Source organism: Stomoxys calcitrans, chromosome 2 (genome assembly GCF_963082655.1).
Source record: "Stomoxys calcitrans chromosome 2, idStoCalc2.1, whole genome shotgun sequence".
In the NCBI taxonomy this organism is placed as follows: domain Eukaryota; kingdom Metazoa; phylum Arthropoda; class Insecta; order Diptera; family Muscidae; genus Stomoxys; species Stomoxys calcitrans.
The window spans coordinates 30158481-30179158 of NC_081553.1; the positions used below are offsets into that span (position 1 = coordinate 30158481).

The 20678-nt window shown below is 40.3% G+C and overlaps 1 protein-coding gene across 3 annotated transcripts in view; it reads left to right on the top strand.

Moving 5' to 3' along the window:
* LOC106086448 (uncharacterized) overlaps nt 1-20678 on the top strand; it is a 187455-nt gene that overhangs the window by 153552 nt on the left and 13225 nt on the right. For all 3 annotated transcript variants that reach the window (XM_013251130.2, XM_013251131.2, XM_013251132.2), the window contains exon 4: nt 2766-2937. In XM_013251130.2, coding sequence (XP_013106584.2) covers nt 2766-2937 — 172 coding nt within the window. The remainder of the gene's footprint in view (nt 1-2765; nt 2938-20678) is intronic.

The window sequence follows — 20678 nt, forward strand, 5'->3', positions numbered from 1 at the left end:
GCTCTGTCTTGATTTCGCCTTCGTTATATTTTTGAAGTGACAGGTCTCCGTAGGTATGTTTGTGTTTCCCTCCTTTTGTTCGATGTTTGATGGATTGGCTAGTGATCTTTACAGATAATTTACATGGACAACGAAAGGGAGTGCAAAAATAAACGAATAGTGGAGAAAACAAAATGAGTGCAATAATAACAGGTTGAGGCAATGACTTGTAACAGTGCTGTGAATTTGAAAAGGCCCAGTTCTAGTGCAATACTTCTCTTTCTCCCAAAATCACAAAGGTGCCAAGAATAAACCACCTTATAAATAATAGGGAACTGTGCAATTGCAACCAAACAACGCTGTGATATGAGGGAAGTGCAATATCGAAAACGTTCGTGCAATAATTTTAACCTTGTTTGTTTCGTTCTTGAATGCTAGTTTAATCTTAATTGAAAAGTACTTGATTTTACCTTTCGATAGGGCGATTATAATCGATTTCCAAAACTTTAAAAATTTTTTCCGGTTTCGTTTTCTATCTTCTTCTACTTTTCTGTCGGGCTTACACAGACTTCTTTCGTCTTTTTTTTTCAATTATTCACAAATCTTTAATTTCGCTTGTTAATCATTTCACAATTTCTTTATTCAGACTGCAATAAATTAAACTTTTCTCCTTTAAATTATTTAAAATTTTCTGTTTTTCATTCCTTCTCTTTCCCGTTCACATAAGTACTTCAAATACAGACTGTATTCTATTGCATATAGGCTGCACAACTTCTATTTCGCACCACATAAAATTATGAACTAACTCTTCTGCTTCTTCTAAGTGCTGTTTGTCTGTCCGCGCTCTTCTTTCCTTTCGTTCAAATTTGGCATATGACACTTGTTGACTATTCTCTCCGAATCTCTTGTTTCTTCTCTCTCTCTCTTGCTCAAAAGAATGAGAGAATCCAATCTGTGAGTTATGTATTGCACGGTGAAAAAAGGTTACTGAACTTTAACGTTGCACATAGGCGATCTATGTATCACAAGCTCTTTCTATTTGTTGCAAAGATATGTATGTATAACAATTGCGGGACTGCGACCCGTTACATGAAACTTTGTCAAATTTTGCGTTTTGTGTCTTTAGATGAGCTGAATTTGAATTTTTGCCAATAGAAAAAGGGTTGGAAACGTACTCAAATGAAAAGATTTCACACGAAACCACTAGAGAGAATTTTTTTTTCTCTATGTCAAACGAAGCTGGACAGACAAATGAACACTTTGCACACCTTTATATGAATATTGTGATTAAAAGAAGGCATTTACATACATACATACACTTGCGACACTAATAGAGATGATCAGTCTTTTCTTCAATTACCACGATTTTGAATATACATGCAGGGATTGCACCTCTTCTTCTTTGTTTCGCATAAACACTTCGAATCTTTCACAATTTTAACCTCTTTTGATCTTTATGTATGTCACATTGATTTTTATGTATGTATGTTTGCCTTTTTTATATTTAAGAACAAAACCAAAAAAAGGTTCACTTACCGACAACTATGTTGGGCAATGTAAGGAGATGGGGTTACCTCAGTCAATGGTCTTCTCAGTGAACGGCGTACGATGGACCATGCACAAAAATTGGGGGGTTTTCCTATGTGTACGTAGCGGGGGTGAATAGAATGAGCGGATTAGCTGCGGTGTGTCGATCTTTGGCCTTGTGACGTCACTATTGGAATTCCCTCTGTGAAACAAGTGGACTGTATGTAAGCGGGTTTACTACTTATTATTCCTCGTACATAGAGGAATAATAAGTAAAGTGAAAGGTTGAGGTAGCCCAAAAATTAAAAGTGTGAAATAAAAGGATGGTTAGATTTCGGTTTATGACGAGTATATGATGTTAGAGTTTATTGTGGCAAAAGAGGAGAAATAGCTTGTGTTGCTCACCTTGACTGCGGTTGTAGAGTAAGTGAAGTGAGTGGGCATAAAAAGTTAACAGCTAACCTTTTGTACTAAACTCTTAAAAACAATTAATTCACAATAACTTAGATTCTATTACATTTCAATAGCAAACTTAGAACTAAATGGCAATTCAAATCTTATGTTATAGATAATTCACAATAATACTCTATAATTCAGGGTAATAAATTCAAAAATATTTAAAGCTTAAGTTAAGGACAAATGCAAATTTGTCCATAGTCTATACGGAACAGACAAACAAAGCGCAGCAATTTCATTTTTATGTAATAGATGATGGAAATTAACGATAATATCGATACTATCGATATTTATTATTCATAATATCGAAAATAACGAATATTGCGATTATCGATAGTTTGCCAACTCTAATCGGTTTTTATGACAGCTTTTTCACTTAGGGACCTTTCCGGGAGTAAGTTACTACAAAAATTAAACCTTAATGGGTAACAATAGAGGCTTCTGGAGAATCAAGCTACCAATGGGTTATTAGGTCACTGAACAATATTTTAGGTCACTCCTAAAAGCCTAGTTTAGCATCATTTTCCACAACAGAAGTGTTAACTAAACGGCATTAATTCAGGATCTCTCCTTCCAGGGACAGCTTCTTCACCGCAAATCATCCACTACAACCACTAGTTAAGCAAACACCACAACCAAATATAGTTGGTCATTAATATACATCTATAATATTCTCATTTCCTTAAATCCAACATGACACTTAGCAGCTTTAAATTTTTCCTTTTATTAATATTCCAACCTTAATATTATGCCCTTCCTTTGCTTTATTCATGAAATGTTTGTTTTTCTTCTTTAAATTTTAGGTTGTTAAGCCACCAGGATGGCAATGCTGCAATGGTCATGTTCTCTGCAATAATTGCCGCAGTCGCTCAGAAAAATGTCCTGTTTGTCGTGTGCCGCTGGGACCACGAGGCAGATGTCTGCTGTCGGATAAGCTATTTACTCTGTTGGCGGATAGTTTTCCCTGTGATGGCGGTAAGTTCATGGCATATCATATTTAATTCAATTAGGAACTGCAAGGGATGCAAATGAGAAGAATAAGGGAAAAATTCAATACGTATATTAAAGTAATGCAAGTAGTCTGTTACAAATTTAAGGTTATTATTGAATATGAAATATTATACCATGAAATTGTTAAGGAAAACCAAAATTGCAACATTATTAAATCAAGCAATTCCGCCATAGATTAAAAGTTATACAAGAAGATACACTTAATGAGGTATTGCATTAAACCTTGAGTGATCGAAGAAACGATTAGCATCTCCACATCCCATATGGCCTGACACCAAGCCTTCTCCGCCGCTCGACTGTTCGTGATAGTCTGATTGGGTAGCAACTCTTGGCTCGACATCGCCTCTTATGACATTAGAATCGCAAAAGTTGCTAAACCCATCTTGAACTATGAAAATATCAATGGCACAATCGATAGTTTTATTTATAGATAGGCATATCTATTGTCCCATATCGAGAAGATGTACGCATTGAAGATTGACAGAATTCACTCTGCCAAATATCAGCGAAATTGGGTAATAAATGCGAGTTCTATGGGCCTTATACCCTAAATCGGGACATAGCTCTATATGGGAGCTAGATCAATATAGTGTCCGAGCAGGACCACACTCAATACTGATATTGACGCTTTTAAAAGGAACTTACTCTACCAAGTTTAAGCGAAATTGAGTAACAAATGCGGCTTGCTACAACAGTAGTCCAGAATGACAAAAGTGCTAAGTGCCTAAATGGAACCTAGGCACGAAAAGAGGTGTTCACCCATAAAGCTATGTCATGATTAAAAAAGTGCTCGGCCATCAACGACTCCTCCCCGTCTACGATTCCTCCCCATCAACGACTTCACCCCGTCTACAACTCCTATCCATCTACGATTCCTCCCCGACTACAAATCTTCCGCATCTACGATTCCTCCCCGTCTACGACTCCACCGCGTCCACAAAATCCCCGCATCTACAATTCCTCCCCGTCTACAACTCCTCTCCGTCTACGATTCCTCCCCGTCTACGATTCCTCCCCGTCTACGATTCCACCCCCTCTAAGACTCATCCACCATCTACGACTCCTTCCCCTCCTCCCTGTCTACGACTCCTCCCACCTACGATTTCTTCCCATCAACGACTCCTCCCCATCTACGATTTCTCCCCGTCTACGTCTCCACCCAGTCTACAACTCCTCCCCGTCTACGTCTCCTTCCCATATACGACTCCTTCCCGTCTGCGACCCCTTCCCGTCTGCGACTCCTTCCCGTCTACAACTCCTCCCCGTCTACGACTCCACCCTGTCTACGACTCCTCCCCTTCTACGACGCCTCACCGCCTACGACAACTTCCCGTCTGAAACTCTTACCCGTCTACGATTCCTCCCCGTCTACAAATCCTCCCCGTCTACGATTCCTCCCCATCTACGACTCCACCCCGTCTACAAATCCTCCGCATCTACGATTCCTCCCCGTCTACGACTCCACTGCGTCCACAAAACCTCCGCATCTACGATTCCTCAACATCTACGACTCCTCCCCGCCTACGACTCCTCCCACCACGTCTACGTCTCCTCTCCTTCTACAACTCCTCCCCGTCTACGTCTCCTTCCCATATACGACTCCTTCCCGTCCGTGACCCCTACTCGTCTTCGACTCCTTACCGTCTACAACTCCTCCCCGTCTACGACTCTTCCCCGTCTACGACTCCTCCCTGTCTACGACTCCTCCCCGTCTACGAATCATCCGCGTCTACAACTCCTGTCCTTCTACGACCCCTCCTCTTCTACGAACCCGTCCCATCTACGACTCCTTCCCATCTATGACTCCTTCCCATCTACGACTCCTTCCCATCTACGACTCCTCCCTATCTGCGACTCCCACACATCTACGACTCCTTCCCGTCTACGACTCCTTCCCGTCTACGACTCCTTCCCGTCTACGATTCCTCCCGTCTACGACTCCTTCCCGTGTACGACTCCTTCCCGTGTACGACTCCTTCCCGTGTACGACTCCTTCCCGTGTACGACTCCTTCCCGTCTACGACTCCTTCCCGTCTACGACTCCTTCCCGTCTACGACTCCTTCCCGTCTACGACTCCTTCCCGTCTACCACTCCTTCCCGTCTACGACTCCTTCCCGTCTACGACTCTTTCCCGTCTACGACTCCTTCCCGTCTACGACTCCTTCCCGTCTACGACTCCTTCCCGTCTACGACTCCTTCCCGTCTATGACTCCTTCCCGTCTACAAATCCTCCGCATCTACGATTCCTCCCCGTCTACGACTCCACTGCGTCCACAAAACCTCCGCATCTACGATGCGTGATATGAAAAGGCGAGTACCTGGCGCCTTTGAATAACCAATGGCCATTATTTTCCCTTGGTAATCGGTTCTATGGACCGGAACAAGCTTGCTTTGACTATGATCGCTACCTCCATGTCCACTACTATCAAAGCTTGTCGCATTTGGTGTCGATTATGGGTTCGTTCGATTTATTTCGAGCTTTCTCAGAGATCGCACTATTCGATTCGATATAGATGGGTTCTCATCCAATGAGCATAAATTGACCGCAGGGCTCTGTTCTTTCTCCTTCTCTTTTTCTTATTTTCATCAACTATATGTTGAGTCACACATCGAATCCGATCGACTCATTTACGGATAGCAGTAATCTCTGTCATTCATACTCATTCGACCATAGGCCGAGTTTTCGAGAGATTGAGGACAAGAGGAGGGTTATGGTTGATACACTATGCCAGGATTTGCTGACCATTTCTGAGTGGGGTCGAATGAATCGAGTAGATTTTAATGCACGGAAGACTCAGTGCTGCTTGTTGTCACACAAACGATTTGCTGACCCATTACGATCATATTTGTCTATCAACGATATAAATGTTGAGCAATCAGAAGCTCTTGATGTTCTGGGCATGAAATTACAAAGTGATGTCCGTTGGGCTAAACATGTATTTGAAGTGTCGAAAGAAGCATTCAAATGTTTAGGTCTCCTTAAACGGTGTAAGAAATACTTCATTCCGTCTGATCTTCCTAAAATCTACACCACTTTCATAAGGCCGAAAATGGAGTACAACTCATATATATGGGCTGGAGCTTCAAAATCATCCCTGGAGCTACTGGACCCTGTATAGAGGAGATTGATGGCGTGGATTTGGGGACAGTGGGGTATCCAACTCCATTGCATCTCTTGATTATCGTCGCAATGTGGATTGATTGGCGCTGTTCTATCGGTACTTTCATGGTGTGTGTTCATATGATATTCGTCTTCTTATTCCTGATGTAAGGATGTAAAACAGGGATACTAGATATTCCAGGAACTAACGCCCGTTTGTAATTGATTGGCCAGCGGACCGCATTTTTATTTCGCCCGAACCATTCGATTAAGACAAGACATATGTCTATAAGAAATGTATCCTTCCCATATCCTTTCATAATACTGGCCGTAACTTTCCAGTGTTAATCTCAACCACAAAGCCGTCCTCTGAGCTCGAATTCCATATTTCGACTTTGTAATACGCCATCAATTCCTTAAATCCAAAAGTCCGCAGTACGGTATGAACAAAAGTAGGAGTAGGGTAAACGTTTTCATGGGGAAGATGCCTAGAGGCCTTAGGTGCGCAATGCCTATTGAATGCTTGCCAAGTTTATTTTCAATTCTACTTTCCTCATACCTTCTAAGATTATATATGGGAAAGTGCGTCTCTCTAACATATGGACCAGGGTATCGTTGGGTTTCCCAGTCCAATCTCCTTAAATCTGCGAACTACCAATATTTGGGGGTATATAGTCACCAATCCCCTCAATCCCGAAATGTCCTTGACATTTGATAGTTCTTTGCCATACTCCTCACTTTAAGACTTCCTTAATTTCTTCTTATTGACTCTCAGCAAAAATGCTGTAATGAAAGTCAAATGGATTCCTTTCAGCATGCAAGGACAAACTGAACATAAAAGCCATAATAAATAGCCAGAAAAAGGTATTTGCAAGACCAGGACAGAAAAAATATTTAAATGTACAAAAGCCATGATAGCCAACCTACTAATATTAACATACGTTGACTTTTTATCATTGACTATATTGTTTGAAATTCTTAATAGCAACAAGTTGAATGAGATTTTTTTCTTTTTTGACTGAAATCAGTAGAAGATAAAATATTTCGAAGTCTTCTTTCAAGGTTGCTTTTCTCGAATTTCTAGAGATATTTTAACAATACATACGATAGGGGACCTTATTTTTTTTATTAAAAGAAAGGTTTCCCTTCTCTTAGCTAATTCAACAGTTTTGTATATTTGGTATTTACGCCAAAGAAAAAAATAAATAGGTGAACATTACTCTTAAATTTTGACCATATTAATAAAAACAAGATCGGCCGGGCCGAATCTTATATACCCTCCACCATGGATCGCATTTGTCGAGTTCTTTTCCCGGCATCTCTTCTTAGGCAAAAAAGGATATCAGAAAAGATTTGCTCTGCTATTAGAGCGATATCAAGATATGGTCCGGTTTGGACCACAATTAAATTATATGTTGGAGACCTGTGTAAAATGTCAGCCAATCCGAATAAGAATTGCACCCTTTGTGGGCTCAAGAAGTAAAATAGAGAGATCGATTTATATGGGAGCTGTATCGGGCTATAGACCGATTCAGACCATAATAAACGCGTATGTTGATGGTCATGAGAGAATCCGTCCTACAAAATTTTAGGCAAATCGGATAATAATTGCGACCACTAGAGGCTCAAGAAGACAAGATCCCAAATCGCTTTATATGGCAGCTATATCAGGTTATGAACCGATTTTAACCTTAATTGACACAGTTGTTGAAAGTAAGAATAAAATACGTCTTACAAAATTTCAGCCAAATCGGATAGGAATTGCGCCCTCTAGAAGCTCAAGAAGTCAAGTCCCCAGATCTGTTTATATGACAGCTATATCAGGTTATGAACCGATTTGAACCTTACTTGGCACAGTTATTGGATATCATAACAAAACACGTCGTGCAAAATTTCATTCCAATCGAATAAGAATTGCGCACTCTAGAGGCTCAAGAAATCAAGACCCAAGATCGGTTTATATGACAGCTATATTAGGTTATGAACCGAACCAGGTTATGAACCCAACCATACTTGGCACAGTTGTTGGATATCATAGCAAAACGCGTCGTGCAAAATTTCATTCCAATCGGATAAGAATTGCGCACTCTAGAGGCTCAAGAAGTCAAGACCCAAGATCGGTTTGTATGGCAGCTATATTAAAACATGGACCGATATGGCCCATTTACAATACCAACCGACCTACACTAATATGAAGTATTTGTGCAAAATTTCAAGCGACTAGCTTTACTCCTTCGGAAGTTAGCGTGCTTTCGACAGACAGACGGACGGACGGACGGACATGGCTAGATGACATAAAATGTCGCGACGATCAAGAATATATATACTTTATGGGGTCTCAGACGAATATTTCGAGTAGTTACAAACAGAATGACTAAATTAATATACCCCCCATCCTATAGTGGAGGGTATAACAATCGTAAGTTTGGCTGGACTGAAAACCCAGGTATATACTTTGTTGCTCTGAAGCATTCACATGTGGTATATGGATCTTTTATAATTGAATGCTTGAGGTGTGTAGCGAAAAAAGATGCAGACTCTGTAAGTCTAGGTTTTGGATGTAAAACTAACCATCGACTTTTCTAATATCAGCGGTCCCTAGAGAGTAAGGTAAATCGTGCTAATCGTGAACGTAGGTTGCCCAAAAAGTAATTGCGGATTTTTTAAAAGAAAGTAAATGCGTTTTTAATAAAACTTAGAATGAACTTTAATCAAATATACTTTTTATACCCTCCACCATAAGATGGGGGGTATACTAATTTCGTCATTCTGTTTGTAACTACTCGAAATATTCGTCTGAGACCCCATAAAGTATATATATTCTTGATCGTCGCGACATTTTATGTCGATCTAGCCATGTCCGTCCGTCTGTCCGTCCGTCCGTCCGTCCGTCCGTCCGTCCGTCCGTCCGTCTGTCTGTCGAAAGCACGCTAACTTCCGAAGGAGTAAAGCTAGCCGCTTGAAATTTTGCACAAATACTTCTTATTAGTGTAGGTCGGTTGGTATTGTAAATGGGCCATATCGGTCCATGTTTTGATATAGCTGCCATATAAACCGATCTTGGGTCTTGACTTCTTGAGCCTCTAGAGTGCGCAATTCTTATCCGATCAGAATGAAATTTTGCACGACGTGTTTTGTTATGATATCCAACAACTGTGCCAAGTATGGTTCAAATCGGTCCATAACCTGACATAGCTGCCATATAAACCGATCTTGGGTCTTGACTTCTTGAGCCTCTAGCGTGCGCAATTCTTATCCGATCAGAATGAAATTTTGCACGACGTGTTTTGTTATGACTTCCAACAACTGTGCCAAGTATGGTTCAAATCGGTCCATAACCTGATATAGCTGCCATATAAACCGATCTTGGGTCTTGACTTCTTGAGCCTCTAGAGTGCGCAATTCTTATCCGATTGAAATGAAATTTTGCACGACGTGTTTTGTTATTATATCCAACAACTGTGCCAAGTATGGTTCAAATCGGCCCATAACTTGATATAGCTGCCATATAAACCGATCTTGGGTCTTGACTTCTTGAGCCTCTAGAGGGCGCAATTCTTATCCGAATGGAATGAAATTTTGCACGACGTGTTTTGTTATGATACCCAACTACTGTGCCAAGTATGGTTTAAATCGGTCCATAACCTGATATAGCTGCCATATAAACCGATCTTGGGTCTTGATTTCTTCAGCCTCTAGAGGGCACAATTCTTATCCGATTTGAATGAATTTTTGCACCAAGTATTTCGTTATGATATCCAACAACTGTGCCAAGTATGGTTCAAATCGGTCCATAACCTGATATAGCTGTCATATAAACAGATCTGGTGATTTGACTTCTTGAGCTTCTAGAGGGCACAATTCCTATCCGATTTGGCTGAAATTTTGCATGACGTATTTTATTTTTACTTTCAACAACTGTGTCAAATAAGGTTCAAATCGGTTCATAACCTGATATAGCTGCCATATAAACCGATCTAGGATCTTGACTTCTTGACTCCTAGAGGTCGCAATTATTATCCGATATGCCTGAAATTTTGTACGACGGATCCTCTCATGACCATCAACAAACGTGTTTATTATGGTCTGAATCGGTCTATAGCCCTACACAGATCCCATATAAATCGTTCTCTCTATTTTATTTCGTGAGCCCCAATGGGCGCAATTCTTATACGAATTGGCTGAAATTTTACACAGGTCTCCAACATATAATTTAATTGTGGTCCGAACCGGACCATATCTTGATATCGTTTTAATAGCAAAGCAAGTCTTTTCTTATATCCTTTTTTGCCTAAGAAGAGATGCCGGGAAAAGAACTCGGCAAATGCGATCCATGGTGGAGGGTATATAAGATTCGGCCCGGCCGAACTTAGCACGCTTTTACTTGTTTACACTTTTTTTCTAAAGCAAGCTAAAAGTAAAAGCTGATAACTGACAGAAGAAAGAATGCAATTACAGAGTCACAAGCTGTGAAAAAATTTGTCAACGCCGACTTTATGAAAAATCCGCAATTACTTTTTGGGCAACCCAATAATATGCTTACCGATAGATCTGGCCAACAAAATACAGGAAGCAGTTAATCAGTTGCTTGTTTTTTAAGGTAAGGTTCGGTTAGGTTGAAAAGAGGGTGAAGGCAAAAATGAGGTATATATTTTTAAACCCACCACCCACCGAAGAGTTGGTCATTTGGCATTCCATTTGGAACACATCAAATTATTCATTTTCAAGGCTATAAAAGCTAGATCGTCGTTATTCATATGGAATCAAGACATGTCCGTCTATCTGTCGGTTGAAATCACTCTACAGCCTTAAGTTTAAAGATGGCCTAATCTTGAGTTTATAAAGTCATATTTTGCTCCGATTTCAATGAACAATCGTGTCGTGTTTGGATAAAGCGATCAATCGATTTAAGTGTTTGAGCCCAGAAATGCGCTTTTACTTCCCATTTTCGCCATAACAGCGAGATGCATGTACCGCTCAACTTTTGAGTCTATACTCGATTGAACATATTTGTATGCAGCTCCACTATAACCCTGTTTTCCGATTGAAGGCATTGAACTCACAAAAGCCGGATTTTTTTATCCAGAATTTATGGGTCTCATTGCCTCCAATTTCAAAAAAATGGAGTAAGTTCTGATATTGACCGTAACTGCTGGTACGAGTGTTAAGGGATATCTTCCAACCCTTAACACTCGTACCGGCAGTTGCGGTCATTATCAGAACTTACTCCATTTTTCTTGAAATTTGAAGCAATGAGACCCTTTGTAACCCCTTTTGCTCCTCACTATCCATGGCTTTATTCTGAACTCTTAACAAATACCCAGAGACGACACGATGTGAACTAATTTTGAGTCATATCCTTTGAATTTTTTATGTATTTATATGTTGGCAAAACCAACCAAAAATTGAGACCAGCCTATCAACATACCAAGAGAATAAAAACCTACCAGTTTTGGTAGGAACCTACCAAAAATGGCAACACTTGTACCGTTATGATATTACTTTTTTCAGTTATAGCCTCGTCTTCTCACAATCCGAATCTGCCCATAGGTTTTTCGCTGTCCAACCGACCGTTTCGCTGTTCCACAGTGGCATGTAACACTGTAGATCAACGAAAGCTTTCGTAGTCCATGCCCTTAATTCGGATTGCGTCGATCCGAAAGGCTTCGGTTTAACCAAGTTTATTGATGTCACACCTCTAGCCTTCATTGCTAAATCGTCTGGTATTTCATTCCCCCTTACTCCGCTATGACCCAGCACCCAAACGATGTTGATCGTGCCGTCCTCGGAGAAGGCGTTAATCGCCTTCGTATACTCTAAGACGATACGTGACCTAACCGCCCTGGTTGTTATTGCCCTGATGCCCAGTTTGCTCTCCGTAAAAATGTTTAAACTCAATGTCCTCGTGTTAACACCATACCGCCTCACTCATTCCGAGATCGCCCGAATCTCCGCCTGCAGGACCGTATTATGGCCAGGCTGTTTAAAACAGATCTCAGTCCTTGGGTTCTCAATGAAGACCCCCGGCTCAATTTGACCTCTAGCTTTGATCCATCTGTATAGTATGATCTTCCAGATGGCAAAATCAGGGTTCCGTCTATCCAAGACTGTGCCGCTGGCAGCAGTGCCTCGCCACAAGTATGGTCTCAGTTATCCGATCGGAAATCTCTTTAATCCTTGCAGGTTTTCTATCGTTGCCTCGATTATACCACGATGGTATGACCTGCTCATATCCTCTATCCGTTCTCCCATCGCCTTAAGTCTCATAGCCACATTGGCTGCCTCACACTTAATCTGTATGTCTATGGGTAGCATTTCTTCAATAGTCTCCAGTGCCCTAGTGGGCGTGGTCCTTATCGCTCCGCCTATGCCAAGACAACATGTTCTCTGAACCTGTAGTATTATCCTTACGTTGCACTTTTTCTCCTACCCAGTCCACCCAACCACTCCCAGTTTGACTTTTTGAGCCGCTGGAGGGCGCAATTGTTACTCGATTTGCCTGAAATTTTGGAGTATGGCTTAAATCGGTCAATAACCTGAGATAGCTGCCATATAAACCGATCTTGGGTCGTGACTTCTTGAGCTTGAGCTTGAGGGGACAATTCTTACCTGATTTGGCCGAAATTTCGAGTATGTCAAGTATGTTCTAAATCAGTCTATATCCTCATATAGCCGTCATATAAAGCGATCTCCCGTTTAGAATTATTGGGCTTCTAGAGGACGCACTTCTTATCTAATATGGTTGGACCTTTGCATATAACATTTTGGTATGACTTCCTGTAACTGTTTCAAGTATTCTCTAAATCGGTATATAACCTGATATAGCTGCCATATCAACCGATCTCCCAGTTTGACTTTTTGAGCCTCTGGAGGATGCAATTGTTACTCGATTTGCCTGAAATTTTGGAGGTGGTGTTTTTCTATGGCTGGTGTTTTTCTATTTGAAATGCCATTCAAAGAACTTGACCTATGCGATCCATGGTGGAGGGTATATAAGATTCGGCCCGGCCGAACTTAGCACGCTTTTACTTGTTCGTAATATGTACCTATTCCGAGATACAGATGTTTTTCTCCGAGGAGCGAAATGAAAACACGTCTTCTCAACGGTTACTAATAATCAGCCTCTTTGTTTAAGTCGAAGAGATCTCTCTGCTGACTACTGGTATAGATTATGCTTAAGCCTCCATGAATTAAGCCATCCATGCAATGACATGGAACTCTAAGCGCTAACATTCTGAACAGAACAATAGTCACATGTTGTCCCAAAAAAACCCATTTCTTTTTTCATTTTTCTTTGAGTGTTTGGCCCTGTAGTACATCGACTTAATACAAAGCTCAAGCAATAATAAACAATGCTACAATGAGGATATCCTCATTTAGTCTTAAGTTCACAACATTTGCGATTATGGCTCAATACAAGGACACTGGAATAAATCTGAGAACAAATTTCAAACTTTCAAATGAGTATGGCCCAAATGCAGGCATCATCATCATCAGTTGAGAGAAAATCTTTATGGCGAATCAGATGAAAGAAGAAAAAAAAGCAAACAAAACGTAAGAAATTACATGGCTAACAATGACAAAATTGTCAAAACTTAGGTAATTTATGAAACATAATTAAGTCGTAAAAATCACAAATAAGCTCAAACATTGAAAGAAGGACATAATGAAATCCCAAAGAATATAAAAAATGTCTATTTATACATAAGACGGCAACATATTTAGTTCAAGGACAAGTGATGGGTAAGAATTTCTTTTATTGAAATTGATAGGCTAAAGCAAGGAGAAAGGAGAGGAATTACTTCTCCTCCTTTTTCCTTGGATGTTGATATGAAATTTTTAATTAAAAACGTTTAACTAAAAAAAAGAACACCAGTAAGGAAGGGTAAAAGACGGGCGGGGGCGACTCTATAATACCCTACACCTACCCTATATGTATAATGTGGGAGCTATATCCAATTCTTAATCAATTTTGATGGACCTCGGCGTGCAAATATGTTCAAACTGTGACAACTACGGTTGACAAATGACCACATTATTGCAAATTACCCAAAATCTGACAAACATATATATGGGAGCTATAACTAATACTGAACCGATTTCGAGCAAACTTCTCAGATAATGTGGTAGTCGTCGAGGAAAGCGTTGTACGAAATTTTGGAAAGATTGGTCAATAAATGCGCTTGCAGTGGCTGTAGGAGTGGAAATCGGGCGATATATATATATATTAGAGAGCTATATCTATATCTAAATCTGAATCGATTCTCATGAAATTCACTAGTAATTGAGAGTCACAAGAAAGTTATTTCTGCTAAGTTTCGAGAGAATCGGTTAACAAATAACCATTTTATTGCTGTATTACTGCAAATCGGGCAAACATATATATGGGAGCTATATCCAAATCTGAACCGATTTTAATAGAATTTAGCTGTAATATCGGGAGTCATAAAAAAAATCTTTCCTGCCAAATTTCGAGAAGATCGGTTAACAAATGACCATTTTATTGCAGTATTACTACAAATCGGACGAACATATATATGGGAGCTATATCCATATCTGAACCGATTTTAATGAAATTAATCAGTAATATTGGTAGTCATAAGAAAATCCTTTCTGCCAAATTTCTAGGGAATCGGGTAACAAATGACCATTTCATTGCAGTATTACTGCAAATCGGACGAACATATACATGGAAGCTATATCCATATCTGAACCGATTTTAATGAAATTAATCAGTAATATTGGTAGTCATAAAAAAATCCTTCCTGCCAAATTTCGAGAGTCGGGTAACAAATGACCATTTTATTGCAGTAGTACTGCAAAACGGACGAACATATATATGAGAGCTATATCCAAATCTGAACCGATTTTTTCCAATTTCAATTGGCTTCGTCTATAGGCCGAAAAACACGCCCATACCAAATTTGAAGACGACCGATTGAAAATTGCGACACGTGGTTTGTACACAAATTAACATGGACAGACAGACAGACAGACAGACGGACAGACAGACAAACGGACATAAATCGAATCAGAAAGTGATTCTGATACTTCTCAATGGGTCTATCTCTCCTCCTTTGGGGTGTTACAAACTAATTCACTATGTTATAATATCCTGTACCACAATAGTGGTGTAGGGTATAACAAGCAAACAGGCGTAACTTCTGTCGGGCCGAACTTGGGATACCACCAAGGGTAAACCACGTTTCGTCATAACCCGGTGAAAATGCATTATTTATGACCCCATAGCAGCTATATCGTAATTAGGTCCGATTTGGACCAAATTCCGCACGGATCCTTAGTGGTCTAATACGTACAAGTTATTACTCAATTTTGTGGAACAAAATATTGGCCAAAATATTGGTAGCCGATATGATATCGAAAAGCCTAACACAACTCACTGTCCCAAATTACTGGTGAAATTGGACAATAATTGCGCCATTTATGGGCCCAAAACCTTAAATCGAGAGATCGGTCTATATGGAAGCTATATCCAAATCTGGACGGATCTGATCCAAATTGATGAAGGATGTCGAGTGGCCTAAAACAACTCGATGTCCCAAATTTCAGCAAAATCGGATAATAAATGTGACTTTTATGGGCCTAAGACCTTAAATCGGCGGATCGGTCTATACGTCAGCTATATCCAAATCTAAGCCGATCTAGGCCAAATTGACGAAGGATGTCGAAGGGCCTAACGCAACTCACTGTCCTCAATTTCAGCAAAATCGGATAATAAATATGGCTTTTTTTTGGCCTAAGACCCTCAATCGGAGCATCGGTCTATATGGCAGCTATATCTAAATCTGGATCGATCTAGGCAAAATTGACGAAGTATGTCGAAGGGCCTAATACAACTTACTGTCCCCAATTTCAGCAAAATCGGATAATAAATGTGGCTTTTAAGGGCCTAAGACCCTAAATCGAAGGATCGGTCTATATGGCAGCTATATCCAAATCTGGACAGATCTCAGCCAAATTGATAATGGATGTCGAAGGGACTAACACAACTCGTTGTCCTCAATTTCAGGAAAATCGGATAATAAATGTGGCTTTTATGAGCCTAAGATCTTAAGTCGAGAGATCGGTCTATATGGGGGCTATATCAAGATATAGTCCGATTTGGCCCATCTTCGAACTTAACCTGTTTCAACTCAATATCATAATTTTTAAAGACTGCAGCGTGATTTCAACAGACAGACGGACGGACATGGCTAGATCGTCTTAGATTTTTACGCTGATCAAGAATATATATACTTTATAGGGTCGGAAATGGATGTATCGACATGTTGCAAACGGAATGACAAAATGAATATACCCCCATCCTTCGGTGGTGGGTATAAAAACACTTAAAATTCAGAAAACTTCATGAAATCTTTATTTGAATCGATAGTACGGTTCATATAATTTAATGTTTAAAGTTTCTTTCATGCAAAAGTTGACCGTGACTGCGCCTCAAATGGTCCATCCGCTAAGTCCAATTTTGCCATACTCTTTCCAACATTTCGGCCGTTATGTCACGAATAAATGGTTCAATGTTGTCTTCCAATGCCTCAATTGAGGCGGTCTTGTCTGGATAGACATGAGCTTTAACATAGTTCCACAAAAAATAGTCTACAGGAATTAAATCGCACGATCTAGACGGCCAATTGGCCGGTCCCAAACGTGAAATAATATGTTAGCCGAACTCCACTCTCAATAGGTCCATTGTTACGCGTGTTGTGTGACATGTTGCACCGTCTTGTTGAAACTACATGTCATGCAAGTCAAGCTCTTGCATTTTGGGCAAAAAAAAGTAGGATATCATCTCACAATAGCTCTCACCACTCACAGTTACTTTGAAGAAGTACGGTCCAATGATGCCACCAGCCCATAAACCGCATTAAAGTATGACTTTTTCAGGATGCATTGGTAGCTCTTGCAATGCTTCTGGCTGATCTTCACTTCAAAATCGATAAATCTGATTATTTAATAGCTTATTGAGCCACAAATGAGCTTTGTCGCTAAAATGAAAGAGGCGCTCGATGAACTTTCTTAACAGAGCACTCATTTTCCTAATAAAATGGAATAATTTGCAATCGTTGTTCGTTTATAAGACGATTCATGGTTAAATTATAGACCAAACTGAAGATGTTTGGCAGTACAACAAACGTGCGTGTGCTGTTTAACCAGTGTTGCCAAAAAAAATAATAGCTAAAAAATCACCCTTTATAAGTATCATCTGATTAGCACATTTAGAGCCTTTGTCAGCGTATTTCTTAGCAGATTTGATCTTAACTTTGCACATTGTCTTCTATATTTTTTGCTATGTGTGCCGATTTTGGTTGAAATCTGTTGGGATTTAAATAAAGCTCCCACATATTCCCCTTTTCACGCCCACAATCCCAATGTGATTAGGGTATTAAAAGGTTGGCTTCGGCCGACTTTAGCCCGTCGTTACTTGTTTTAAAATAAAACAGGTCCTTCTCTGATAAACCTTTTACCAAATTTGGAGATATGACTCATATCCTACTTGAAAACCTTTCACTTGAGCACCACATAGATTTGGTGGGACTGTATGTCTTGTCCCATATTCGTATATTAGATATGTACTTTTAAGTTCTTTCATTGTGGTTCCGTTTTGTCTTGAACGGATTTCATGTCGGCAGGTCCCTAATATTATTATTAACTGTTTAGTACTCTTCTTCCAAAGATATTTCATTTGAGTCTCTCATTGACCCTGTCGACCTGCATGTTCGTTTGGTATCGTTTAAGGTCTGTCGGCACTTGGATTTCAAATTTTTTTGTATCACATTTGTACTCTACTTCTAATGGTCTCTCATTCTAGTCCCATATATTCTTCAGCTGCCAACACTTTCCGCCTGAACGCCTGGGTTCGAATCCTGGCAGGAACATCAGAAAATTTTTCGGCGATAGTTATCCGCCCTTAATGCTGGCGACATTTGCGAGGTACTTTGCCATGTAAAAACTTCTCCCCAAAGAGGTGTCGCTCTGCGGCACGCCGTTCGGACTCGGCTCTAAAAACGAGGTCCCTTATCATAGAGCTTAAAATCAAACGGGACAGCCCTCATTGATTTGTGAGAAGTCTGTCCCAGTTTCTTAATGGAATGTTCATGGGCAAATTTGCATTTGCATACTCTACCTCTGAGTACTTTAAATTGCGTACATACCGAGTAGTATAGGACTACTTTAAAGTGTGAGGGATTATTTGATACTTAGAGTCCAATGACCTTCTTAGCGATGAACAGTACAGGTTCCGCAGGAATCGCTCTACGAGGGACCTAATGCAATTTCTGTCTAAACGTTGGAGTCGCTCTATCCACTACTTTGGATATCTCCAAGGCATTTGATAGGGTCTAGCACTGTGCACGTCTATCAAAGGTTGTCGCTTTTGGAGTCGGTAATAACTTCGTTCGATTTATATCGAGTTTTCTCAGAGATCGCACTACACGAGCTGTCGTAAATGGGTTCTCATCCGATTAGTATACCTTAACCGCAGGAGTGTCACAAGGCTCTTTTCCTTCCCCTTCCCTTTTAATACCCACCACCGAAGGATGGGGGTATATTCATTTTGTCATTCCGTTTGCAACACATAGAAATATCCATTTCCGATCCTATAAAGTATATATACTCTTGATCAGCGTAAAAATCTAAGACGATCTGGACATGTCCGTCCGTCTGTCTGTTGAAATCACGCTACAGTCTTTAAAAATAGAGATATTGAGCTGAAATTTTGCACAGATTCTTTTTTTGTCCATAAGCAGGTTAAGTTCGAAGATGGGCTATATCGGACTATATCTTGATATAGCCCCCATATAGACCGATCCGCCGATTTAGGGTCTTAGACCCATAAAAGCCACACTTATTATCCAATTTTGTTGAAATTTGGGGCAGTGAATTGTGTTAGGCCCTTCGACATCATTCGCCAATTTGGCTCAGATCGGTCTAGTTTTGGATATAGCTGCCATATAGACCGATCCTCCGATTTAGGGTCTTAGGCCCATAAAAGCCACATTTATTACCCGATTTCGCTGAAATTTGGGACAACGAGTTGTCTTAGGCCCTTCGACTTCCTTCGTTAAATCGGCCCAGATCGGTTCAGATTTGGATATAGCTGCCATATAGACCGATCCTCCGGTTAAGGGTCTTAGGCCCACAAAAGCCACATTTATTATACGATTTTGATGAAATTTGGGACAGTGAATTGTGTAAGGCCCATCGACATTCTTCGTTAATTTGGCCCAAATCGGCTTAGATTTGGATATAGCTGCCATATAGATCGATCCTCCGATTTAGGGTCTTAGGCCCATAAAAGCCACATTCATTATCCGATTTTGCTGAAATTTGGGACAATGAGTTGTGTTAGGCCCTTTGACATATTTCTTCAATTTGGTCCAGATCGGTTCAGATTTAGATATAGCTGCCATATAGACCGATTTCTTGATTTATGGTTTGGGCCCATAAAATGATCATTTATTGTCTGATATCGCCGAAATTTGGAACAGTGAGTTAAGTTAAGCCCCTTGGCATACTTCTGCAATATCGCACAGATCCAGATTTGGATATAGCTGCCATATAGACCGATATCTAGGTTTTAGATTTTGAGGCGATAAAAGACGCATTTATTGGCCGATGTCGCTGAAATTTGACACAGTGAGTTTGGATACGCTCTTCGACGTCCTTCTTCAATTTTGCCCAGATCGGTCCAGATTTGCATATAGCTGCCACATAGATCGATCGCTCGATTTAAGGTTTAGGGCCCATGAAAGAGGCATTTATTGTCCGATTTCGCCGAAATTTGCGACAGTGCTTTGTGTTAGGCTTTTCGACATGTTTATGCAACTTGGCCCAAATCAGTCCATATTTGGATATAGCTGCCATGTAGACCGATATCTCGATTTAAAGTCTTGGCCCCATAAAAGGCGCATTTATAATCCGATTTCACTGAAATTTGACACAGTGACTTATTTTCGGCTTTTCGACATCGTGTCGTATATAGTTCAGATCGGTATGAGGTATATGAGTATAAGGTATGAAATTTTCACCGAATTGTGATGAAAGGTTGCTTACATATATACCCGAGGTGGTGGGTATCCAAAGTTCGGCCCGGCCGAACTTAACGCCTTTTTACTTGTTCTTATTTACATTGACGTTCTATTGGGTCAGATTTCGAATCCAGTCTACTCATTTGCCGATGACAGTAGTCTGTGTCATTCATATTCCTTCGACCATAGACCCACTCCTCAGGAAATTGTGAACAAGAGGCGCATTATGGGGGAGACGCTTTCCCAGGGTTCGTTGGCCATTTTCGAGTGTGGTAGAATAAACAGAGTAGACTTTTACCCACAGAAGATGCAGTGCTGTTTATTATCTCACAAGCGATTTGCTGACCCACTATAATTATTGATATCTATCGACGGTATAGATATTTAACAGTCAGATGCACCTGATGCTCTGTGCATGAAGATACAGTGTTATGTCCGTTGGTCAAAACACATATTCGCAGTGTCGAAAGAAGCATTCAAGTGTTTGGGCTGTCTTAAGTGGTGCAGGAAGTATTTCCCCTCTTCTGATCTTCTTAGTATCTATAAAACCTACTTCAAG